Source organism: Sciurus carolinensis, chromosome 3, assembly GCF_902686445.1.
Source record: "Sciurus carolinensis chromosome 3, mSciCar1.2, whole genome shotgun sequence".
NCBI lineage: Eukaryota > Metazoa > Chordata > Mammalia > Rodentia > Sciuridae > Sciurus > Sciurus carolinensis.
Window position 1 is genome coordinate 865,491 of NC_062215.1, and position 25,831 is coordinate 891,321.

The 25,831-nt window shown below is 52.6% G+C and overlaps 1 protein-coding gene across 8 annotated transcripts in view; it reads left to right on the top strand.

Annotated features, from left to right (window-relative positions):
* The first annotated feature begins 809 nt into the window (after window positions 1-809).
* Window positions 810-25,831, top strand: part of Ccdc57 (coiled-coil domain containing 57) — an 88,601-nt gene continuing 63,579 nt past the window's right edge. For 6 of the 8 annotated variants that reach the window (XR_007107860.1, XR_007107859.1, XR_007107861.1 and 3 more), the window contains exons 1-8: window positions 810-928; window positions 12,264-12,678; window positions 13,981-14,089; window positions 16,981-17,082; window positions 18,675-18,832; window positions 18,960-19,034; window positions 22,419-22,640; window positions 25,529-25,687. Coding sequence is in view for 5 of the 8 variants with exons in the window: in XM_047546596.1 (XP_047402552.1) it covers window positions 12,272-12,678; window positions 13,981-14,089; window positions 16,981-17,082; window positions 18,675-18,832; window positions 18,960-19,034; window positions 22,419-22,640; window positions 25,529-25,687 (1,232 nt within the window). In the remaining 3 variants the exon portion in view is untranslated. The remainder of the gene's footprint in view (window positions 929-12,263; window positions 12,679-13,980; window positions 14,090-16,980; window positions 17,083-18,674; window positions 18,833-18,959; window positions 19,035-22,418; window positions 22,641-25,528; window positions 25,688-25,831) is intronic. The other 2 variants (XM_047546598.1, XM_047546600.1) reach the window with 1 other exon arrangement.

Genomic DNA, 25,831 nt, shown 5'->3' on the forward strand with positions numbered 1-25,831 from the left:
CTCTAATCCAGTCCACAAGCACCAAGAACCTGGGGGACATTCTCCCAATACCTGGGGCATCTGGCTGAGCCCATGGCATTGAGGGAACCCATGGCAGCTCTTAGGGGAGGACTTCATGTGGCTCCTCCTCCCAGCGGCAGCCCGGATGAACACTGCCCTAACCTGCCCTCTTTCTGCAGGTTCCCAAGTGCAGCCCAGGGCTCCCCACCGCTCTCCCACACGCAGCCTTCCACACCCCTCCAGGTGCAGCCCGGGGCTCCGGACTGCTCTCTCCTGTGCTGCCCCCACTGGCCCTCCACGGGAAGCCCAAGGCTCCCTACCCCACTACGTGCAGCCCGGGGCTCCCCGCCCCCGCCATCCCCCGGGTCGTGCAACCCCGGCTGTACAGCCCGAGGCTCCCCACCTTGCGTCCACACACAGCGCCCCCTGTGCAGCTCGCGGCTCCCTGCCGCCACGCCACGTGCAACCCCGGCCGCCCGAGCTCCCCATCACCCTGTGGGAGCCACCCGAGCAGCGAAAATCAATGCTGCGGGACCCTGGACCCAGCTGGTGTCGGGAGGGGCGGCCCGCGCGGTCCTCAGACGCCTCCACTGATGGGTGAGAACCCGGGACTACGCCTGGGGGCTCCGGCGCACTCATCCCGCCACCGGGTCGGGTCCGCGGTCGCCCCCTTGGCTCCGCTCCTCTCAGCACCTGCGCGCAGGGCCAGGCGAGCGGAGACTGGAACCCGGCGCCGCGGCTCCCGTTTCCGGTCGGCGCGACTCGAGCGCCGCACCCAGCGCGCCCGGACCGTGGCTGACGGACTCGGGTCGCCATGGCGACGCAGCCCGCCCGGAAGCCGCCGAGAGGGAGATCAAGAGCGCGGGGCTGTGGGTGCGGCGGAGCGAGGCGGCCTGGACGAGGCGCGGCAAGGGCCGTGGTGGCCGGCGTAAGTTCCGGCGGGCCGGGAGGAGAGCGGCGCGGGGCCCGCTGGCGTTTTCTGCTTGTGCAGGCGGACCGCGAGCTCGGGCGGGAGAACCCCGGAGGTGGGGCGTCCCCACAGGGGTGGTGCCACACCTTGGGGGTGGTAGGGTCCCCGGGGGTGGTTGCGCCCCGCAGGGTTGGGAGGTCACCCCAGGGACGGTGCGTCCCGCAGGGTTGGGAGGTCACCCCAGGGGTGGTTGCGCCCCGCAGGGTTGGGAGGTCACCCCAGGGGTGGTTGCGCCCCGCAGGGTTGGGAGGTCACCCCCAGGGCTGGTGCGCCCCGCAGGGTTGGGAGGTCACCCCAGGGGTGGTTGTGCCCCGCAGGATTGGGAGTTCACCCCCAGGGCTGGTGCGCCCCGCAGGGTTGGGAGGTCACCCCAGGGCTGGTGCGCCCCACAGGGTTGGGAGTTCACCCCCAGGGCTGGTGCGCCCCGCAGAGTTGGGAGGTCACACCCAGGGGCGGTGCGCCCCGCAGGGTTGGGAGGTCACCCCCAGGGGCGGTGCGCCCCGCAGGGTTGGGAGGTAACCCCAGGGACGGTGCACCCCGCAGGGTTGGGAGGTTACCCCAGGGACGGTGCACCCCGCCCCCGTGCCCGCTGGGCACTCCACGCCCGTGGTCAGTGTGCGCTGCCAGGGTTAGCCACGTGCTGTGGGGGCTGCCCTGGTTCTTCCTGCAGTGGCTTCCCCTCTTGTAATGAGTGCGCCAGTGCTTCCTGTGGAGGTGCCGAGCTGTGGGTGTCTTGCCTCTTACTGTATCACTGGTTTTCATCCTGAGTGTTTCCTGAAGTAACTTTTTCATTTACTGTCACTTTTCGTCTTGTTACATTGGGCAGGGAAAGCAGCAAATCAGGAGTTACAGAATCATAATTGCTCTGTTGTCTTTTCGGGCTGAATTGGGAGACAGGTGCCAGTTGTCTTTATTTAGGATCTGGATCAGAATGAGAAGAGTTGATCACTGCTGCCAGTGTTGGGGCACCTGGACTTGCCTCATGCTCCTCCAGAGTTCGTGTGGGTACTTGAGGGTCCTCTGTAGGTCCTCCAAGGGACTTCAGTGGCAGGCCTGGGACTGGTCCTGCGGAGGTGGGAGGTCAGAGGCATCTGCACAGGAAGGACCTGAATTCATCCTTTCATCTGTATCCCAGGATCTTGGGGTGCTTGATCCCTGGCCCCCTGATGGCTTTTTGAGCAGTCCAGTGTACATCCTGCAGATTTGTCAGCCTCATGGAACTTTTTGGCCACTCTTCTTATGTGCCTTGGTTTGAGATGCTGGGACTGTATGAATCATCTTTTTTACCCTGAGGTACACTTCACATCCAGGGAATTTCTCTTCTATTCCTCAGGAAACTCTGGATTTCCTGGTCATTCCATGGCTTAATTAACCAACCTGGTGACTTGGTGGATTTCTTTTACACTCCTGAGCGTGTCTGGTAATTTTGGTCTGAAGAGCCACCTTTTCCATTGTTATTCCAGAGTTTTCTCTTGGGATTGTTTTCACTACAGCCACAGGAGGCCTGTTCCAAGAGGGCAGAGAACTAGCTCCTGCACTCGTTGCCCTCAGGGGGCCCTGGAGAGTCAGGAGCTGCCTGAGTGTAGAAATGTGTTTGCTCCCCTGCTCTTGCAGCCTCACACCTGAAATAATAATTATTATTATTACTTTATGGTATATTTTTTAGTTGATGAATCTTTATTTTTTATTCATTTCTTTATATCTGGTGCTGAGAATTGAACTCAATGCCTCACACATGTAAGGCAAGTGCTCTACCATTGGGCCACAACCCCAGCCCTGAAATAATTATTAATGTGGCGTTTGACAAATAATTTTATTTCCATTGCTTCTACACTTATCAGTTGAAATTCTATAAGAAAGAACCTTCCATTTTTGTATTTTTTCTGTTTATTCAATTATTTTTGATGTTGGGATGGTTGTTGTTGTTCTCATTTTGTTTTTGTTTCATGGATTATAATCTATTGCTGGCATGTATTCTAGATTGAGGCCTTAGAAATCCCTTCTATGGCTTCTGTTTCCTTAGAACGTGTCCTCAAATCTTGGAGCACTTCCTTACTTTCCGGCATCACGGGATATCTCAGGTCACCCTGTGTCCTTGAGTTGGCTCAGAGTCCATGATTTCTGTGAGGACCCTGGCCCATGTGGGTCTGTGTGCACGAAGAACTAAGCTGACCCCAGTGCTGGTCCTGTGAGGACCCTGGCTCCATGTAGTGTACACGTGGGTCTGTGTGTACAAAGAACCCAATGACCCCAGTGCTGGTCCTGTGAGGACCCTGGCTCCATGTAGTGTACACGTGGGTCTGTGTGCACGAAGAACCGAGCTGACCCCAGTGCTGGTCCTGTGAGGACCCTGGCTCCATGTAGTGTACACATGGGTCTGTGTGCACGAAGAACCCAGCTGACCCCAGTGCTGGTCCTGTGAGGACCCTGGCTCCATGTAGTGTACACGTGGGTCTGTGTGCATGAAGAACCGAGCTGACCCCAGTGCTGGTCCTGTGAGGACCCTGGCTCCATGTAGTGTACACGTGGGTCTGTGTGTAAAGAACCCAGCTGATCCCGGTGCTGGTCCTGTGAGGACCCTGGCTCCATGTAGTGTACATGTGGGTCTGTGTGTACAAAGAACCCAGCTGACCCCAGTGCTGGTCCTGTGAGGACCTGGCTCCATGTAGTGTACACGTGGGTCTGTGTGCACGAAGAACCCAGCTGACCCCAGTGCTGGTCCTGTGAGGACCCTGGCTCCTTGTAGTGTACATGTGGGTCTGTGTGCACGAAGAACTGATCTGACCCCAGTGCTGGTCCTGTGAGGACCCTGGCTCCATGTAGTGTACACATGGGTCTGTGTGCACGAAGAACCAAGCTGACCCCGGTGCTGGTCCTGTGAGGACCCTGGCTCCATGTAGTGTACACGTGGGTCTGTGCACACGAAGAACCGAGCTGACCCCAGTGCTGGTCCTGTGAGGACCCTGGCTCCATGTAGTGTACACCTGGGTCTGTGTGCACGAAGAACTGAGCTGACCCCAGTGCTGGTCCTGTGAGGACCCTGGCTCCATGTAGTGTACACGTGGGTCTGTGTGTACAAAGAACCCAGCTGACCCCAGTGCTGGGCCTGTGAGGACCCTGGCTCCATGTAGTGTACACGTGGGTCTGTGCACACGAAGAACCGAGCTGACCCCAGTGCTGGTCCTGTGAGGACCCTGGCTCCATGTAGTGTACACATGGGTCTGTGTGTACAAAGAACCCAGCTGACCCCAGTGCTGGTCCTGTGAGGACCCTGGCTCCATGTAGTGTACACATGGGTCTGTGTGCATGAAGAACCGAGCTGACCCCAGTGCTGGTCCTGTGAGGACCCTGGCTCCATGTAGTGTACACGTGGGTCTGTGTGTACAAAGAACCGAGCTGACCCCAGTGCTGGTCCTGTGAGGACCCTGGCTCCATGTAGTGTACACGTGGGTCTGTGTGTACAAAGAACCCAGCTGACCCCAGTGCTGGTCTGCACCGTAGAGTTCATTCTGCTTCTCCCTGACCTCTTCCAGTTTTGTTCCCATTTTCTTTCTTTCTTTATATATATATTTAGATGTTGATTTGTTTATTTTGATGTTTATTTGTTTATTTTATGTGGTGCCGAGAATCAAACCCAGTGCCTCACACATGCTAGGCAAGTGCTCTACCACTGAGCCACAACCCCAGCCCTTGGGTCCCATTTTCTTAATACACTTACTGATTTACTCAATCCTGGAATATACATAAAGTAGTTTCAAAATTGATAATCCATATTCCTGTAAAACCAGAGCTACTTACTGTAGAGTATAACATTTGTGTGCAGTTTTCAATTTTATGAAATGTATAATCAAAATATAGAATATATAACAAAATATTGTTTTCCAAAGTTGTTTTAGTGTTTGTGTTATTTATTTTTAATAATGTTAGATTTACTTGTTTCTATTTCATTTTAAATCTATACAGATTTTAAGTTTTATAGGTTTTTTGTTACGTGAAGTATTTATGTGGTTCTAAAAATAGTCTAAGCACTTAACTCCAAGATTTCAACTTCTTTTTTTTTTTTTACAGCATTCCTTTATTTTGTTTATTTATTTTTATGTGGTGCTAAGGATTGAACTCAGTGCCTCACATGTGCTTGGAAAGCACTTTGCCATTGAGCTACAGCCCCAGCCCCTTCAACTTCCTTTTCATTTCATTTCTCATTTACTCTTTCTTTTTGGCAAATACACATTCAAAGAAAACAGTGCAGCATGCCCCTCAGTGGTGGTACCCCCTCGTGCAGCAGGTGTGATGATTGAATGAAGATTCATTTACTGCTAGTCCCTTATTTCAAGTTTTTAAAAGGGTGGAGGCTACACATTGGCAAAAAAGGTTGGGGGTTACAGGTTCATGATTTTTATTCTGCATACCCAGTTAAACAGTAGCTGCACTGAGCTAGCTCATGCAGCCCATGTTGGATTCCTAGTGCCAGTCTTGAGTCCCCTGTCCCCAGCAGAGAGAGCAAGCCACACCTCACTGCCTTCAAGTCCCATAAGATGTTTATTAATAAAGGTCATTGGGTGTATTTGTAGGACAACAAGTCAACAACATTCCTTACTTGAAGTAAATTTGGGTCCTCCTGCATTGGAGGTGGGCAGCTTTTCTTGTCGATGTCTGGGTGGAGAGCCAAGTGTGTCTGGTCTGCAGTTCTTCAGAGGCAGGATGCAGAAGGAGACCACTGCTCTGGGTTGCTGACCCAGTCGTCTTATTCATAAGCATCTAGTGACTCACTTTAACCTTGCAAATTATCCTCTTGTCTAAATTTTAGAATCTCCAACTGCATGTGTTTTGTTGGGGTCATTCAATGCTTTTTTCATTGAAGCACTGATCAGAATGTTTATCCTAAGAAAGTTGCTACATATTCTCAGCCAGCTGAATAGAAGGTGAATGTGCAGTTCAGGCAGTCCAGGGCATCTCTGAATGATGGTCTGCGAAAGGACTAGAGAATTGGAGGTTCCTCCCTCGAACCAGGTGCTGTAGCTGCAGTGAGTTTGCTGGAGAATAGGGACAGCACTGGGCAAGGCAGGTCCTGCCAAGCACATTGTACTGGGAATGGTCTTTGTCTCCTAGGTAGCTCCTTTTTCAGATAACCCTGGGACTCACTTTTTGTCTTGAACCCTTTCCTCTCAAGAATCGTGTTAGCTTTCCATCATTGTGACAGAATACCTGAGAGAAATCAACTTAAAGGGTGAAATGTTAGCATTGGCTCATGGTGTCAGAGTGCTGGCTGACTGGCTCCATTGTGAGACAGAACCCCATGGAAGGGAGCATGTGGTGGAGCAGAGCTGCTCACCTGGTTTCTGGAAAGCAGAGAGGGACAGGAAGGGGCTGGGAACCAAGTATACTCCTGAAGGGCACATCCCCAGCCGTGGGGACCTACTTCCTCCAGCTGGACTCCACTTCTCCACCAGTCAGCCCGTCCAGCTATGACTTCATCAATGGACTAATCCTCTGGTCAGAGCCTTGTGGTCCAGTCGCCTCCTAACGCCCTGCCTCTGAACACTTGTACTGGGGACCAAGCCACAGCATAGCAGCCTTTGGGGTATTCCAGGTCCCACCATAATGACTACGGTGCCAACTGTCAAGAAGAACTTGGTAGCCGGTGTCTTGTCCACACCTACAATCCCAGCAGCTTGGGGGGCAGAGGCAGGAGGAGCATGAGTTCAAGGCCAGCCTTGGTAACTTAGCAACATCTTATCTCCAAATAAAGTTCTAAGAAAGGCTGGGGATGTAGCTTATTGGTAGAGCAAATGTAATGCCCTGAATTCCATCTCTAGTGCTGCAAAAATAAACGGAAGAGATGCTTGGCCCTGGGTCCCCTTCCCAGGCCCTGTGATCACTTATGCGGTGATGTCCAGTAGTGGAGGTGCTGACCACCAAGCCTCTTCCTGTGCTGTGTTGGCTCCCCTTGCCTCTCATGGAGGTCTCCAGGCTCAGGGACAGCCACCCAGCCCTGTGCTGGCCTCACTGGGCTTAGAGTTCTGGGGCTGTCGCACGTGCCGCTCCACTATCAGTAGCGTCATCTCAGCACTAGGGTGTGTGTCAGCCGTATGGATGACTGGACTGAGGTTTTCTTTGCTGTATTTGTTAAGGAGGCTTATCTTGCTGGGCATGGTGGCACATGCCTGTGATTCCAGTGGCTTGGGAGGCTGAGGCAGGATCAAGAGTTCAAAGCCAGCTTCAGCAAAAGTGAGGTGCTAAGCAATTCAGTGAGACCCTGTCTCTAAATAAACTACAAAATAGGGCTGGGGAGGTGGCTCAGTCTCAGTGGTTGAGTGTGGTTAGTTCAATCTCTAGTACCAAAAAAAAAAAAAAAAAGAGGCTTTTATTTCATACGGGGCCTCTGCCATCTAGACATCCTTTTGGGGCCTGCAGATTTTCCATATGTGCAAAGTCATGATTTTCTTTCTTTATATATATGTGTGTGTGTATAATTTTTGAAATAATAATAAAATGATTTTTAATATATATATTTTTAGTTGTAGATGGACACAATATCTTTTATTTTTTTTTTTATGTGGTGCTGAGTATTGAACCCAGTGCCTCACAGTTTCAAGGCAAGCACTCTACCACTGAGCTACAACCCCAGCCCTGAGAAGTCATGGTTTTCACAAAGAATTATTTCCATCTTCTGGGTTCTTTCAACCCAGAAATTTCCAAGTGCCTTTCAGACTCAACAGGAATACTTAATGACATTCCCATTAGATTTAGAAGGGTTCAGAAACTCATTGTTTTAGACTGGCACTATGGTGCGCTGCATAATCCCAGTGACTCAGGAGACTGAGGCAGGAGAATCACAAGTTCCAGGCCATCCTCAGCAACTTAGTGAGGCCCTGTCTCAAAGTGTAATAACATTTAAAAAGGACTGGGGATATAGCTCAGTGGTAGAGCACACTGGGTTCAATCTCAGTATAAAAAGAAAAAGACTTAGTGTTTTAAAAATGAGAAAATTAAAGTGATGAGAAGCAGGTGCTGTGTGTCTGCCCTGACCCCACTGGTTCTGAAGACCATGTGCACCACTGGTAAAGCCCAGTTGACAATGGGTCCCCCTGCCTCTGGACGTTTCTTCTTTAGCTCCCCAGAAACTTTGTGTGGTCCCTATTGAAACCAAGTACTTTCTGGGGACATCTGCTGGTTGATTGACAGATTGGGTCCAGACTGAATGGGTGATGTTTAAAAGCCAATTAATCTCAGCGTCTGGGCTGGGGACTCATCCTTTGGTGAGGTCTGCACGGAAACAGGGCAGGCTGGTAGGTCAGGAGGGAAGAAGCACACTGGCTCCTAGCACTTGGGCCTGAGCTCAGGGGGTCGGGGCAGCTGCCTAGGTGATGAGGCTGTTGGACCTGGCTTCTCACAGTTTCTTGCTCTCTGCTATGGCCTGCACACAGCCAGTGTTGAGACAGTGCCGCTGGCAATACTTAATCAAGCTGCTCCTCTGTGTGGGTCACAGACCTGGAGACAACACAGGGCAGAGGGAAGGACAGGAGCCCGTGCTGCCTGCTTGGCCTGGCTGCAGTGAGTCCAGGAGACCTTGTGGGAAGGAGTCTCCCCAGTAAGAGGACCCAGGGCCTTTTAGGCAGAGCAGCCTGTATACAGGATAAAAATGTAAGACCCGGGCTTGCTAGAAGCAGGGCTGACCAGGCAGGCCTGCACTACAGGCCTGTGTGTGTTGTCTGGAGATTGGACTTGGTTAGAAAATAACCAGGAGCCGTGGGCTGATGCCCAATAGAACCGTATCACATGACCTAGTTTCCATATTGGAGGAGTGGCTCCCATGGGTGGTCACTTGCTGTTGAATCGAGGAGCCCGACAAGGAGTCTGGCCTGACACAGGGTTCCGCAGGCGGTCCTCAGGAGGTGAGTGAGGCCTCAGCGAGTTGCCGGAGATTGCGGTGCTGTGGCCTCCTGTTGTCTATGCTGCTGGGACTCCCATGCTCTCCCTGTGCACATGCTGGGCAGAACCTGTCACCAGGCAGAGTTGGGCGGACTGACCAGCTAGGGCCTCTGCGCTACACTGGTTTGGGGTGGAAGGCCAAGATTCCAGTGACCGGGGGCAACTGTAGCTCAGATGCAGTGGGGGCTTTCCTGACTTTTCCCAGGCTTCGAGGGAGTGTGATAGTGAAGGCAGAGCCTCGGTGTGGGCGGGAAACCCTGAGCAGGTGAGTTTTTAAAAGGTCCCTTTGGCGGCTACAAAAGGGTGAATGACCCCTTCAGGTCTGTGCAGGAAGAGAGGTGGCTGGAGTGTGGGTGTGGCCAGTTCAGCAGGATGACAGATGGAGCCCCTGGACAGGCCAGGGAACTGGGAAGCAGAGGAAGGCGCAGGGTAGGTGGTGCTCAGGCAGTTGGTAGGGACCCAGGAGCTACAGTGAAGGGTGCTTGTCTGGCAGCTGGGAGTCCAGGGGGCTGCTGTGGGGCCACAGCCGTGGGCTGTGCCTCCTAGTGGGAGCTGCCCCACTCCACAGCCTGGTTGAAGAAGTGCCTCTCCAGACTCTCGAGGAGCTCTGGTACTGCTAGTGATTGTGGCCTGCTGACCAGTGCCTTCTGGTGGGGCCTGTGGATCTCTGCAGCACCCTCCACCCTCCTGCTTTGGTTCATCTTTGCCAGCACTCAGCCTTGCTGTGCCCTGTGTCCTTTCCCTCTGCACAGCTGGCTCTCTATCCTGCAGAAGCACCCCAGATGGGCTGGGCCCTCATTCTGCTCCCACAGCAGCACCCTGTCCATGTCCCACCAGGCCAGAAGTGCCCATGCCTATCCTCCTATTGGACTGGAAGCTCTTGGAGGCCCTTGTTTGCACACCAGAGAAGAGTGCAGCTAGGTGTTTGTGTCCAGACAGAGTTATGCTTGGGACCCCCAAAGGTTTGGGGGCCACCTAGAGCCAGTCATAAGAAACTCTGTCCTGTCTGTCACATGGGTGCCAGTGAGCCTCCTTCCAGGACAGTGAGGATGCTGTTCAGCCCTGCATGTCTCTGTCCACTCCACCGCTTCCACCCAGGGTTGAGCTGTTGCAGCAGGGACTCTGGGCTCAAAGCCCTAAATAGTCACTTACGGGCCCTCTACAGGGAACTCTGCCAAGTCCTGCCCTCTGTGGTCCATGCTTACCAGGGAGACCTCCACAAGAAAGGCTCTCAGGTCTGAACTCTGCCTGAAGAATTGCCATTCTTTTTCCTCATGACAATACGGGTGTGACTTCTTCTTGTGTCTCTGTGTGGCTCCCAGCAGCCTCAGAGGTGTGTTGTTCAGCAGTTCATATCATGTGACCTTCTTAGTTCCTGGGGTCTTCCATGTGGTGCTCCCTTTCTGACTTACTGTTCTAAACTCTGTTGTGCTAAGCTTGGAGAAGCCCAGGTGTCCCCCCTGCCCACGGGGGCACCCACATTTTCTCCTGTAAAGTGCACTCTTGTTTTATCAGTCCTGATGATGAGGGTTTGGGGTTCTCCAAACACTGGACCAGACCATTTATAGTTTCTTTTTATTTTTTCTCATTTTGTCACCAAGACTTTGTAGTAATATTTTTGACTATGTAGCTGATTTTTGTTGTTTGTTCTTGTTATCTGTAGTTTCAGGAGTGAAATTAACTTCATGTCCCTAAAAAGTAGATCAGAAATTTGCTGATTTCCAGGTCACGTCTGGCCTAAGAGTTGGAGTCCATGTGTACACACACAGCCCCTGAGGTTCTCTGGTTGCTGTTTTGGGTTTGTGTCTGCATGTTAGCTCTGTGGCCTGGCAGAGGGAGGCTGTGGCTGGGTTAGCTGGGCTCTCACTCTGCTTCCCTGGAGCACTGAGAAGGCCTCCTGTAAATGTGTACTGAGCTGCTGAGTCAAGGTGCCCAGAGGCAGTATTTTTAAGAAGTCTGCTCATAAAAGAATCAAACGTGCCCCATTCTTTGAGGTGACCTGACACACAAGTGCCACTGCCAGCCGTCTTCCTCAGGTCTCGGCTGGACTTGGAGTGAGAGGCCCGTCATGGGAAAGGGCTTTGTCCAGGCACCACCAGCTCCATGTGAACCAATAGCTCTGTACCCGGCCTTCACACCCTGGCCGAGGCACCTGGCTGGTGTGCTGAGGACTGGTAGCCTGTGTCCTTTACTATGAGTGGCCTCAGGCCAGCTCTGTGAGTCAAGCCAGGAAGTCCCAAGCTAAGCGGGTTTGTGTGTCAGGAGCCACTCCTTTCTGCTGGGTGCTGGCAAGTCTCCAGTGTGTCCTGCCAAGGAGTAGGCCCTTGGGGTACATGTGGTGGCAAGTCCTTGGCAGGTACAGAGAGGGTTTTAGAGACTTGGTGACAGTTTGGCAAAATAGTTTTATGTAGTTATGTTGTTGAATCTAATATTTTAAAAATTAGACTTTAACCAGACATGGTGGCCAGCCTAGGTAACCTAGCAAGACCTCGTCTCAAAAGCAAAATGAACTTCTGTATCATGTATCTTTTTTTTTGGTATCAGGGATTGAACCTAGGGGTACTAAACTACTGAGCCACATCCCCAACCCTTTTTAATTTTTTTACTTAGAAATAGGGTCTCACTACACTTGACTATCATGTATACCTAAAAAGAACAAAAGAAATATGACAAAATGATATACTCTGCATATATGTAAAAGAAAAAACAAGTAGAGCCTCGCTGAGTTGCTGAGGCTGACTTGGAACTTGTGCTCCTCCAGCTTCAGCCTCTGGAGCCACTGGGATCACAGGTGCGTGCCACCACACCTGGCTCCTTTTTTCCAGCACTTTATTTCTATTGTTTTACCAAAATATCAGGCCATGGTGGATTGGGAGTAAAAAACAGAGATTCACTACCACATAGCTCAGGCTTCCAGCAGCAAGTCCTGCTCCACCAGCAGAGCACAGATCGGGCAGGGAGCTGGTGCTGAGTCGCTGCAGCCCGTTTTCTCCACAGCCGAATGAAGTACATGCTTCACGAAGCTCCTGAAGAACCTAGCTCTCGGGAGTGTGCAAACCATGATTCCTGACTTTCCTGGCTCTGCCTGCTCTGGGCTTACTGCCTCCTCCCTGCTGTAGGAGGGGAGGGTAGAAGCCCAGGCTGCAGGACACAGCAGCCCTTGAGGTCTGGGCCCAGTGCTGATTCATGACCCTGGGACTCACTCGCTCCAGAACCTGTGCGTGACTGGACAGCTGGTCCCTGGCCCAGAGCTGCATCCTGTGATTGTGCCACCATGGCGAGGGGAACTAAGTCAGCCCTGGGAAAAGGAAGGCTAGAGTCCCTAATGGTGTACCCCCTTGCTGCCTTCCCTTTGCTGCAGCTGCCGCCATGCTGCCCCAGTGCTCAGAGCAGACCCTGAGCGAGCTGCTGACCCGCAAGGAGGAAGAATGGCGAGTGCTGCAGGCCCATCACACCCAGATGCAGGAGGCAGCTCTGCAGGATGCACAGAGGCGGCTGGAAGAGGCTCAGGAGAAGCTGCGGCACCTGCAGGAGGACTTCCTCTACAACTTGCGGGTGCTGGAGGAGCGGGACATGGAACTAGAGCGTTATGATGCTGCATTTGCCCAGGCCAGGGGGCAGGAGGAGGCCAGGCAGGCGGAGGTGAGCGAGCTGAAGATAGAGGTGGCCAAGCTGAAGCAGGCGCTTGCCAGAGAGGCCAGGCGCATGGAGGAGCTGCAGCAGCAGCAGCAGCGGCGGGTGCAGGAGCACCGCCAGGAGCTGGAGCGTGTCCACAGGTGAGCCCTGCAGATGCTCCCCACCCCCACCCCACCCCAGGCTCCTGGTGAGCCGCCTGGCACCGCCCACTCACGGTGCCCTCATCCTGAGCTGCAGACTCCAGGCCTCAGGGCTGGGCGGTCTTGGTGGCCAGTGCGTGATGGGTGAATGCAGGTAGGGCAGGGCCTCTTTCTGGGTTTCTACATGGCTCTGAAGTTATACAGGATTTGGTTTTAATATTTAGAATTTGTTTCACTAATTATAAATCAATATTATTTTAATAAAACATCTTTTTAGTTTATATTCAATTTAAAATATGTATTAATTTCAATACTAAATGAGCTGCTGGGAATGATGGCACATGCCTGTAATCCTGGCGACTTGGGAGGCTGAGGCAGGAGGATCACAAGTTGAAGCCAGGTTGGGCAGCTTAGTGAGACCCTGTCTTAGAATAAAAGTAGAAAACAGAGCTGGGGTGCTGGGTCAGTGGTGAGTCCTTGCCTGGCGTGTGAGGCTCCGGGCTCCATCTCAGCACCATACATAAATAAGTGAACAAAATCAAAGGTATCGTGTCCATCTCCAACTAAAAAAAGACTTTTTAAAAAGAACTAGGGCTGTAGCTCAGTGGTAAAGTGCCCCTGGTTCAATCCTCAGCATCAAAAATAAATCAAATCAATAAATAGAAGTGCTTCATGTGGTTTTGTGACATGTCCCCTCAAGGGTTCTGCCCATCTTCACTCCAGATCTGGGACTCACAGCCACGTGCAGATGCTCTCCAGTCCCACCCTTCCCTTCCCATGCTGGTACCCTGCCAGCAAGGGTGCTGGGTCTTCTGTTATTGCCCTACAGGTCCCTGGGGCCCTATTTGTTTTGCTTTTTTAAGTTTTCTCTCCTTTGTTTAGATCTGTATCAAGTTCACTGATTCTGTCCTCTGTCTTGTTCATTCTGCTGTTGAACTCATCCAGTAAATCTCTTATTTTGGTTATTGTACTTTTTGGTTCTCAGATTTCCACTCAGTTGTTTTGTTGTATCTGTTTCTTTGCTGAGATTTTTCTGTTTTTGAAATTGCTTGTTCACATCCCTGTCATCTTGGTGTTGGCTGCTGCTGATGCAGAGCTTTGCCTGAATCCTGGTAGTCAGATGGCTTGGGTTTCTGTGTTGTGTTTCCTCTCTTGCTGGCGGTCACCTGTCCAGGTGGAGCAGAGGTCCTGCTACCTGCACCAACTGTCGCCCCCTGCAAGTGTGAAGCACCAGCTCCACGTGCAGGGACACGGTGAGCATTTGCAGTGTGGCTTCCTCAGTGCTGTGTCTGGTTACCACAGTGACAAGGATGGTGAGATCGGCCGCCAGCGGGAGCAGTATGAGAACCTGAAGTGGAAGCTGGAGAGGAAGCTGCAGGAACTGGATGGCGAGCTTGCTCTGCAGAAACAGGTAGCACCGACCATTCCCGATGCCCCTGCGAGACTGGGTCATGGGCATTCCTGTTCTGCCCACTGGAGGTTCCCTTCAGGGACATTCCAGAGAGACCCTTGTGCTGTAGCTGTCCACTCAGGCCATGCAGACCATCTGCTGACCAGGACCTAGTCATCTCTTCCTTAGGTGCTGATAGATATGCCCCCAAGCCATAGGTGCAGGCTGGGAGGGAGAAGCAAGGTCTCAGAGGTGACAACCGTGGCCATTTGGGCCACTCCTTCACATAGCTGTCCTGTGTCTTCAGGACCTGCTGAGGCCTGACCATATAGATGCCATTTCTGTTGGATGATGGTATGCCATGCATATGGCTCAGCTGGTCAGTGACACCCAACCCAGTTCACATGCTCAGTTCTCTAAGGCCCAGTAGCAAGCCAAGAGCTGTCTCTCAAAAGGAGAGCAGTTGTTTGTGAATGGCAGCAAGGCCTTACCCCAGCCCTCAAGGCCTGTGTGGTGACTGTCCTGCAGAGGCCTTTCAAAGCTCCAGGCAGCATCCTTGCCTGCTGCTTACACCTCAGGTACCGCGGATGGGCTTGACACTATGACCCGAGTGGCAGAGACATCTCCTTTCTGGGTCTCACTTAAAATGGTGACTTCAGGTTGCTCAGTGAGTGGGCCAGAGTAACACTGGAGTAGGTAGCCTTAAAGTCTGAGGAGGTGCCCGGGTGTTCTGCCTCTTCCTTGCATGTGGGAGAAGCCAGATGCAGTGGCACACCCTGTGTCGCTGTGAGAGGTCATCTCAGCATGCCCACACCACCGGGCCCCCACCAGTTCAGAGGTAGAAGGCCCTGGAACTTAGGTCAGATCTGTTTCCCAGCCTCTGCCATGTAAATGCCTTACCATTGAGTCTAAAGCAGCTGCTGCCTCTCACTGAGTCTCACCTGCCTCTCACATGATGCCCTCAGGGTGATTGGCCAGCATGTGTCTTCACAGAGGGGAAAGTGACCGAGAGCTCTGGACAGCCCACATGCCTGGTAGGAGGCCTGGAACATGTGGTCAGGAGAAGACCCATTGTGATTTGCAAGTCACAAGGTCTCCTCAGTGGTGCCATGGTTTCCTCCAAAGAAGGTGTCTCAGCCAAACTCTGGCCAAGGGGTGGTTCCCACCCAACTGACAAGTAGGCCAGTGGGCAGGTAGGCACTGCTCCTTGGCACATGGCTTCCCAGGGTGTCCCCAAGCAGAATCAATGCATAGGCCTAGCAGGGCACATTCTGGTGGCCTTTCGCCTTGAGATGGCAGCCCTGTCCCTGGAAGCAGGAAAAGGTGGCATGCAGACAGTCCTGCTTTGGCTGCTGCCAGAAACTTGGGTAGCATCAGCACAGTATTGGTTCTGGACAGCCTGTGGCTGGCCTCAGGCTGCTCCCCCATCAGTCTCCACTATCAAGTGAGGGTCTCATATGCTAGCCGGCCTTGTGGTGCCGTCTCTGACTTCAGAACATCTTGGTGTGGTTATCAGTGTGTCAGGATAAAATCCATCCAGTTAGGATAACGCGTTGTTCTTCTCTTGAACTCTGAGTTGATGGCAGCTGGGGAAGTCTGTGTTAGCTTGATCACACACGCAAGCTGTGTAGTCTGTGGAGGAAGGAAATCTTTTCCCTGTTGGCCAGTCACAGGCGAGGAGCCATTGGAGGAGGCACCCAATGATTACTGATTTATTCATTCATTTAACAAGTTTTTTTTAAAACACAAGCTACATGCCAGGAGGTCTCCCAGGTTCTGGATTTGTGTGTAAACACCTGGACGTGTCTGGACACGTCTGTTTCCACAGAGTAGGCCAACACTGAGGGTGCAGGTGATCACTTGAGCCTCTGCAAAGTCTGTGGCCCTTGACCTGGCCCACCGGTGTGTGGGCACTTGGATACGCACTGTTACGGGATTTCGCAGCGTGAGAACAAGTGGGTCCGAGATTTTCATGTTCTGATTTTATTAAGCGTTGCTCTTGTAACGCCTCACACTGCATTTTGCCTTTCAGAGGATTAAAAAAAGTAAAAAGTAATTTTGAATTGTCCTTCTTACCGTTTCCCAGGCTCCTGCCCGGTGTTCAGCACCCAGGGTGTACAGCTGCTGGTGCCTGCCAGGGCAGAGGGTACTTAGCAGGGTGGGAGCAGATGGGCCAGCTTTCTTCAGAGCCCTCCCTCCAGGTCACTGTTGGTAGGAGTGGGTGGTCCTGGGGAGGGGCTCAGGTGGACAGGGTCTTGAGGGTCACCCTGCCCTCATTCTAAGTCCTTGAGCAGCTAGTTCTCCAACTACACCAAGGTCCTTCCCTCTGCGCTCAGCAAAGTCCAACAGAAGGGAAAGCAACCAAGTCATGGTGTCTTACTCTCTGTTCTGATGCTCTAATAGGACACCTGGTGCTGGGTACTGTATGAAGAAATAAGGTTCATTTGTTTCATAATTCTGGTGGCTAGAGAGTCCACTTCCTGGCACTGGTATCTGGAGGAGACCCCCTGGCTGATCACAGCATGTCAGAGAAATGAAAATGGGACATGTGCAGCAGGGGTATGTGGGTGAACCTGGAAGCAGGAGGCCAGGGCAGGCCAGGCTTGTCCTACACGAAGGACCTGCAGGAGCAAGCCCAAGCCTGCCAGAGATGTGGCAGCCTCCTGAGGACGCCCGCCCGCGCTGATCGTTCAGAGGCCTGCCCCCAGTGCTGCTGCAGCAGGCACACGGACGAGCAGGGGCAGACACGTCAGGCCAGACCCTCCTGGTGCTGGGGCAGGCGGTCAGAGACCACGCAGGTGCTGCCTCACGGGCCCTGGCTGCCCAGTGGCACGTGACCACTCTGACCACCCACCTGTACCTAGATGTTTTGGACCCCGCTCTGCTTTCACTGTGATCCCTTTTTGTTCCAGGAACTGCTTCAAGAATTTGAATCTGAAATGCAGAAGAGGGAGCATGAGTTCCGACTGCATGCCGATGGCATGAGTAGCGTGGTCTTGTCCCATGAGCTCAAGGTACTGCACCTCTGCAGGGCAAGCTGTCCTCCTCAGCAGGGAGCACCTCTTCTTGAGGGGCAGGCCACTTCCGCACTGCAAGTCACTCAAAGACTGCTCTGGGTGCTCGCCTTGGCCAGTCTCTCCATCTGGGTCAGGCTGCCTGAGGCCTTGAGAGGGTGCCTGCCCTCCACTATAAACTCTTGGCCTTTGCAGCCTGCCTCTGCTATTGGCCCTCTCAAAATGGGCTGGTGGGTGTCTCCCTACTTTGCAGCAGAGGAGGCCAAGACTCAGGGGCTCAGGGCCTGCCTGGAGCTAGCAAATGATGCATGGTAGAGCTGGAACCATAGTCTTGCTTATGGGCAGGGTGCTTATTGTTGCTGCATACACTCAGACCAAGCACCCAGACAGGGCCAGGACACAAGAGGTGTGTACACAACTCATCTTGAGTGTTTTTTAATTTTTTTTTTCTTTTTTTTGCGGTGCTGGGGATCAAACCCAGGGTCTTGTGCTTGTGAGGCGAGCACTCTACCAACTGAGCTATCTCCCCAGCCCCATCTTGAGTGTTTTAAACAAGGCCAGCCTTGAGTGGGTTGAACTATCCCTGCCTGGGGGAGGAGCAGGTGACTCTGGTCCCTGCTGCTCCCTGCTAGGCCTGTATCCTCCATGGCACAGCGCCTATCCCCAAGTCTCTTAGCACCCTGCCCCCGCCAGTGCCCCAGAATTGAGTGCTAGGTTTTCAGCCAGAGCCCAGAACTGTCTGGGGCTCAAGGCCAGGGCTGCCCCACTGGGGCCCTCACAAGACTCCTTGGAATCTTCAAGCCCCAAAGCGGGAGAGAATAGGTAGGCTGTGTGGATGCCCTGTGTGCCATGGTGGGGCGGCACTCCTGGCAAAGGTGGGGACCCCTGAGGTGTCTGCCTGCTGTCAGCTCTGTCTGCTGCATAGGGCCTCAAGCACCTGCTGCACAAGAGTTTGTTACTAAAGGTAAGAGCCATGCTTTGCCGCCTGCCCTGTGTGGGTGCTCCCTGGACACTCTGCTCTGGCCCAGCAGCTGCCCTCAGAGGAGACCAGGGCTCATCTGAGCTGCATCCAGCAGGGCTCAGAGGGTGACTGTGAGCTGCACTGACTTCTCCTTGCTCTGTGTGTTCAATTTCTGTATTTGAATAATAATCAAGTTTTGTGTTGAGAAATGAGTGGCTTTAGTTGATCAGTTGGAAGTGGGCAGGGTCCTGGGTTAGCTGTGTTCTCACTAGAACGGCATGAGGACTTTCTCCCTGTTTACTGCTTGAAAGCTAATTTGTCTTCTTCCTCCCAGTCTTGATGAAGTAGCAGTTTACCTCTGGGGTCTTGGTTTATTCCGGTTGTGTCCTCTTTTTGAGTGTTCTAAAGGTTTAACTGACACATGGTGCAGCATGACCTTTCAGTATATGTGCAGTGTGTGGTGTTGAGGCGGGGAGATTGGCATGTCACCAGTTGGGCGTCTGATGCCTCCCAATGCCGGGGACCTTCACTGCTCTGAAATACTAGTTAGTAGTTATCAGCACAGTTATGCTGCACTGGAGGACATGGAAGTGCTTCCTCCTGTCCTCTGAACTTTTCAATTCTTTCTCAGGTTAAACTTCTGAGCAAAGAGCTGGAGGCTCTGAAAGAAGCTGGAGCCCAGGCAGCAGAGTGTCTGCAGAGAGCAGAGACAGCAAACGCCGAGCTGGAAAAGAGACTGCAGGGCCGTGCCTGGGAGCTTCGGAACCTGGAAGCCCTGAAGGACGCCCGGTGTGTGGTCCTCTTCCTCCCAGGCAGCACTTGCTGCTCGGCACTGGGTGGGTCTGCCTTTGCAGCTGTTTGCAGGCCAGGCTTTGTTTAGTCCCTTATCTGTTCTTCTGATATTACCTCTGTTTAGGATAAAGGACTTGGAGGATAAGCTTCACTCTGTGCAACTGACCAGGAAAAGAGAAGAGGAGACATTTAAGAGAAAGTGAGCCTTTCTGCCCATGTCTGGCACCCCAGGAGTGGGGGCGCAGCTGGAGCCCAGCTCCATCCTGGTGCGAGGCCCACAGGGACACATTGCCTCCTCAGTGGCGCGGGCTGCCAGGGGCCTGGCACTTAACACTCTCAGGTGTGTGCAGCTGTGGGGACCACCACTCACCGTAAGAGTAGTAACTGCTAAGTGGGATGCACAGCGCCCTGGGCCACCCTCCCGAGGCGTGCGCGCCTGGCTGAGGCCTTGTCCCGTGGGAGCAGCAGAGCTGGGTAGGTTCCGCCTCCTTCCTTTTTATTTACGTATGAGTGTGTTGGAGGTCCAGAACTTGATCCCCAGCACCAAGAATACTGCAAAGCTTTGAAAGCCTGAGTTAACTTTTGAAACTTGGAAACTTTATTAATCAGTTTATCAGTTTTAGTTTGCAGCTACAAATGAACTTTTTCAAAAGAATTTTTTTTAAGTTGTTGATGGACCTTTAACTTATTAATTATTTATATATGGTGCTGAGAATTGAACCCAGTGCCTCACACATACCAGGCAGGTGCTCCACCACTGAGCCATAACCTCAGCCCCTGCAAATGAGCTTTTACTTACCTTTTATGTTTTGTTTTTTACATTTCACTTTTTATTTATTTGTTTTCTGTACTTGGATTGAACCCAGGGGCGCTTTACCCCTAGCCCTTTTTATTTTTTATTTGTGGCAGGGTCTCACTAAGTTGCTAAGGCTGATCTAGAACTCTCCATCCTCCTGCCTCTGCTGCTGAGTACTAGGATTGCAGGTGTGTACTACCATGCCCAGCTTGCTTTTATTTTTTAAGTTATTTCTGCAAAATAGCAAAATAGTTTTGTTCTCATGGGTCTAAAGCTCTGAAGAGCTTCTTGACATGGTGTCAGTGGGGGACATGTGACCTGGCAGGCAGTAGCAGGTCCCTGGTGTGCCTGGTGTTGCCAGGTGCTGGGACACTCAGGAAGTAGATGGCACGGTGACCCAAGTCAGTGGCCCTCCTGGCGCAGTTGGAGGATCTTCCCCACAGGCTGAGACAGGAGGGCAGGAGGGATGGAGCAGAGGAGACCTTCCAATCAGGGAGAGGAGGTGGGGTGAGCTGAAGCTGCAGGGTAGGCAGGTGAGCAGGGTCCACTGGAGAGCCCAAAGGGGTCATTCAGCTGCCCCCACAGAGGTCCTTTCCTGTTTCTTCTTGGAGATCCACTGCAGTGACTAAATGAACAATGTGGGATTCCTTTGAAGACTGCTCAGGAGGGAGCTGGGAGTGACCACAGCTGGCGTCTCGTCTTCTCTTGCGGTTTTGCTGCCGTGGCGTCTGTACATGCTGAGAGCTGTGAGGAGGTCACTTGCTGCTTCACCTGCAGTGGAGCTGCAGTTGGAAACCGCTCTGGCCTTCCACGCAGGCCCTTCCCCTCCCCCATGAGGGTGCAGAGGCAGGGGGCTCAGCCGGGCACAGCAGAGCCAGCAGTGCTGGAGCCAATTGCACAGCCTCGGTGTAAGGCCAGGAGGAGGCTGGGAAACAGTTTCTTCCTTGTGTGTTTGAAGTCTAATCTAGAGCCTGCAAATTATAAATTGAAATCCTTAAAACATTACAGAGTAAACTGCTGGGTGTGGTTGCATACCCCTTTAATCCTAGCTACTCAGGAGGCTGAGGCAGGATCACAGGTTCAAGGCCAGCCTGAACAACTTAATGATACCATTTATTGATTTATATTTATTTATTATTTATATTTGTGGTACTGGGGATTGAACCTGGGGTTTCATGCATGCTAGGCAGGTACTCTACCACAGAGCTATATCCCCAGCCCCAAAATAAAAATTTTTTTTTAAAAGGACTGGGGTGTAGCTCAGTGGTAGAGCACTTGCCTAGCATGGGTGAGGTCCTGGTTTCAGTCCCCAGTACCACAAAAAAAGAAAAATAGCACTGTCAGGTACTCTTCTAAATGCATCGAGTACCATCTAAATACACAGCGACTTAACACCTGCTCTGATTCAGAAGGTACCCACAGCTTTGCCCTTGACTCTGCATCAGGCCCTGTGTCCTTGATCCCCCGCTTTTCCTCAGAGGGGTTCCTTGAATATATATATATTTTCCTTTTCAAATATTTTTTAGTTGTCCATGGACCTTTATTTTTTATTTATGTATTTATTTATATACGATGCTGAGAATCAAACCCAGTGCCTCACACATGCTAGGCAAACACTATACTACTGAGCCACAACCCCAGCCCTTGAATATATTTTTTATTCTTGTAAAAATTTGGAATCGATCACCTGTAACAGCAATATTCATATAAACTTTAACTGAAATTGCTGGGGTCACAAGCTGCTAAGTGTTAGGAAGGATTTCTAAATTAAGATACAATTATCAGTGTGCAGTCTACAAGACCACCACTCACCGTAAGATTAGTAACTGCTAAGCGGGATGCACAGCGCCCTGGGCCACCCTCCCGAGGCATGCACGCCTGGCTGAGGCCTTGTCCCGTGGGAGAAGCAGAGCTGGGTAGGTTCCGCCTCCTTCCAGCTCGGGCACCGGACACCTAGTGACCTCCAGAGCGAGAACGGTGCAGGTGACCTGTCTGCCAATGAGCTGAGGGGCTCCTCACCTTGGTGACACAGAGAGCAGCTGAGGACTGGCTCACCAAGTGGTCAGCAGGGCTCTTCACTGACCAGTTAGGAGGGTTGCAAGAAGCCCCAGGCAGACTGTGCCCGCTGCTGCTCTGCTGGGAGCCACCTGGAGCGCGCAGGTGCTGGGAGGGTGTGAGGGCACCAGCCGAGTACTGTGAGGAGGGAGTGCCTTTGCCTCGTCAGGAGCTGTACAGCCCCCAACTGAGACTGGCAGACTGGGTCTCCACATAGGGAAACTGTCCCCGATCGCCAAACTGGCAAAGCACATCTTGCTGGGAAAACTGGATCCCTCAGACCTGCACTGCACATCGCCCTTCACCGGCGCCTTCGCAGCCTCCTGGGGATTGCCGAGGAGGCAGTCACGGGGGTACCTTGCAACCTGAGTTGTGAAAGCAGAGCAGACGAGCATTCAGTACTGAGTGCTCAGTGTCCACTCAACCTCGCAGGCACTGCTGCCCTGGCAGCTAGCACTGCGCTCTTCCTTCAGGGATCCCCTCCCCGGGAGCCAGGGTGGTGGAGCCAAGTCTGTGCCTTATGCACCTGCTTTTGGCCTCTGTCCTGTGGGCAGTCAGGAATTTGAGTGTCCACACCATGTGGGAGGAGTGGTAGGTGAATGTCCCCACAAAGGAGAGGGCAGTGCTGCCTGCAGCAGCAGTCACCACCTCGGGGACAAACTTGCAGCTGTGACTGGTCTGAAGAAGGGGACTGAATGTGCTGACGTTCCTGGCGCTCTGGGTGACCTGCAGAGGCCCCACCCTGTGTTTCAGGCATGAAGAACTTGACCATCTGGCCAGGGAGAGGGACGCGATGCTGGTGGCTGTGAAGGGCGCCCATGCAGAGCAGCTGCGGGCTCTGGAGGCCAGGGTGCTGGACCTGCAGGCCCACAGTGAAGCCCTGCAGGTGCAGCTGCGCAGGGCCGAGTGGACGCAGGCCGACGCTGCCAGGGAGAAGGACGCCCTCATCAACAAGTGAGCCTGCAGCCCATTGCTGCCTCCACCCGCAGGGATCTGTGGCCCTGGGGTCTGTGCTCCCAGGTGGCTGGTGCCCCCTGGTCCCAAGGGAAGTGGGAGTGCAGGGGTGGGTGGCTCCTGCAGCTGCCTGGTCATTTTCCTTAATGTTTGTTCTGTCATTTTCCTTTTGTTTTTTATTTGATTGATTGATTGATTGTAATACTGGGGATTGAACCCAGGAAAGTGCTACTGCAGAGCTCCAGCCCAGCACCCCCTTGTTCTTAGTGGTAGATGGACACAATACCTTTATTTTATTTATTTATTTTTATGTGGTGCTGAGAATTGAACCCAGTGCCTCACATGTGCTAGGTAAGCACTCTCCCACAACCCAGCCCCATCCCATCCCTTTTTTATTTAGAGACAGGGCCTCACTGAGTTGTTTAGGGCTCTTCCAAGTTGCTGAGACTGTCCTTGGACTTGCAATCCTCCTGCCTCAGCCTCCTGTGCTGCTGGCATGTGACAGGCATGTGCCACTCTGTGGGGCTTATTTTTTTCCTGTGTTAGTTTGTGTGTGCACATGTATTTATTTATTATTTGTGGTAAAGTATGCACAATAAATTTACCATTTTTTAAAAATGTACTATTTTAAGCCAGGTGCGGCAGTGCATGCCTATAATCCCAGCTACTCAGAAGGCTGAGGAGAGAAGGAGGATCAAGTGTTCGAGATTAGCCTGGGCAACTTAGTGAGACCCTGACTCAAAATATAAAGGGCTGGAATGTGGCTCAGTGGTCATGTGTTCCTGGGTTCAATCCCTGGCACCAAAATAAAAATAATAATAATAATAATTTAAAAACTAAAAAATAAAAAGGGCTGGGGATATGGCTCAGTGGTAGAGCCCCCCTGGGTTCAATCCCCAGTGCCAAAAAGAAGAAAAAGACACAACATAAACCGTCCTGATCATTTAGACGTGCAGCTCAGTGGTCAGTGAGCCAGACTCCTTCCCTATTGCAGACCATATTTCGTTCATCTGTTGATCAGCATGTGGGTCCGTCCTTTCCACCTTTGCTCTTGTCAGCACGTTGCTGTGCAGGATGTGGCCTGCCTTCAGCCCTGTGGGTGCCCAGGTGTGGCTGCCAGCTCCTGTGAGTGCACTCACCTTCGGTCCTCCACACTGGTTCTTCCCAGCAGCATACACGTTTTTCCACTGAGCCTGGTTCCTTTCTGATGCGCAAGCCAAGCCGTGGCAGGTTAGCAGCTCTGTGCAGTTGTGCCCAGTGTCCAGGGAAAGGTGTCTTCAAGGAAGCCCTTGTAGTGCCCCTTGGAGCACCATGTTCACAGAGGCATCGGGACAGATGAAGTCTTTGCTGGTGCTCAGAACCCCTTTGGGACTTGCTCTGTCTGTTTTGCAGAGCACCCTCTGCTTAGTTATTTCTGGTTGAGAGGAAAATGACTGTGGAACACAGGGGTGGAGGCTTGTTCAGGAGAGCCCTCCTGGACTTGGTGTGCACGATCGTTGGTCTTCAGTGAAGTTCGGGCAGCAGTCCTGGGGACACCTGGCACTGACCGCAACCTGGGACTGTGCTCTGTGCTCCCAGACACAGGCTGGCTGGTTGCTGCAGGCCCTTCCAGCAGTGCAGAGTGTCAGCCTCCCCGAGAGGCCTCAGAAGGGTTTTTGTCTCTTAGCTTGTTATCGAGGGTCACTGCTACAGATGGGTTCTGGCAGAGTCACAAGTGCTGAACTTGTATCTTCCCCTTTTTCTCTTGGGAGTTCAGTTCTCACTTCAGACTCATTTTCATGAGTGTAAGTTAGCATCAAGCAGTGACTTGGTTCTTAGGAGTTTCCCTATTTCAGCAGTTTCTGCTGGTTTGAATTTAGATTACAGCATGCTGGGATTAAGGTGGACGCACATGATTTGGTGGTGAGCTCTTTGCTTCATGGTGCCTGTTGGGGTCCTCCTGTGACTCCTGCTGCCTGAGCTGGAGGCAGGTGGGCATGCTCAGGGGAGTCCCCTGGCAGACACAGTTCCCTGGCCCAGATGTTCCTGTGCTAATGCTGGAAACAAGCCATCGCCTAGAGGTGGAGCATGGTTCCAGCACAGAGTGGTCAGCACCCAGGTGCCTGAGTCAGGCCACATCACCCATCACCCTAGTGGCCAGAGACGTCGATGCCTTCAGTTTTCCTCTTCCCAGTATTCCTAAAATCTGTGTCCCAAGTTGTCCTGGGGGCTGTTTTTGTCCTATACAAGAGCAAGTTTGAAACATACCTCCCGTGCCAGGTTTTAGCTACCCCTGGTGACCAGCGGTGGCTTCTGTGCTTGTAACTGCAGCAGTGAGCAGCTCCTCAGCGCAGGCATCCCAGAGGTCTGCTCCAGGGGGAGGTGATTGCCACTGTGCAACTCAGTGGCTCATGAGGCAGTCTGACAGGAGGGGCTACAACCAAGCAAGGGACAGTGTTGTCTTGCTAGGGTCAGTACCATGGCTACCCAGTTAGTATCTCCAGGTGTCTTCTCTTAGTGTTTTTATTGGGAAATTTATCCAAATTTGGTGCTTCCTGCAGAAGCATCCTGCTGTTATGCTCATTCAAGGTTTTCTGCAGAGCCTCATTTTGATTTCAGTTTGAAATTGTGTGTTGCATGTGCTCGTGTGTGAGGTGCCGTGCTGGGCACAGCACAGTTAGGGCTGCAGAGGTTCAGTGGTTTGACAGGGTCCCCTCCAGCAGGAGGCCCTGCAGGACACCCCTGTCTGCCTGTGTTCAGCAATACCTGGTGGCTGGGCTGTCTGGGCACTCCTGGGTAGAACCTTCGCCTGGATCCAAGTGGGGATGTGGGCTCTCTGATGTGCAGGAGTGCATGGGGCAGGGTGGGGGCGTGAGTCAAGCACACTGATCCCCCGACCTTCCGTCCAGGCTCCGGGAAGATGCAACTGCTCTCAAAGCCAGCTGGGACGCCCAGGTCACTCAGATGTCCAAGGAGGCCATCGCCAGAGACCTTCAGGTTCAGACACTGCAGGAGGAGGAAGTGAAGCTCAAAGCACAGTTGGCCAGACGCCAGCAGGATGTGGCCAGGTAATGTCCCCAGGGCAGCCATTTTTGTTGAGCGCCTGCTGCAGGCAGGAACCATTCCAGGTCCCCAGGAGCCCAACTGCACAGACTAGTCCTGGTATCACCTTCTTTAAGAAAGAAGAAAACAGCATGGTGGTGAGGAGGGCA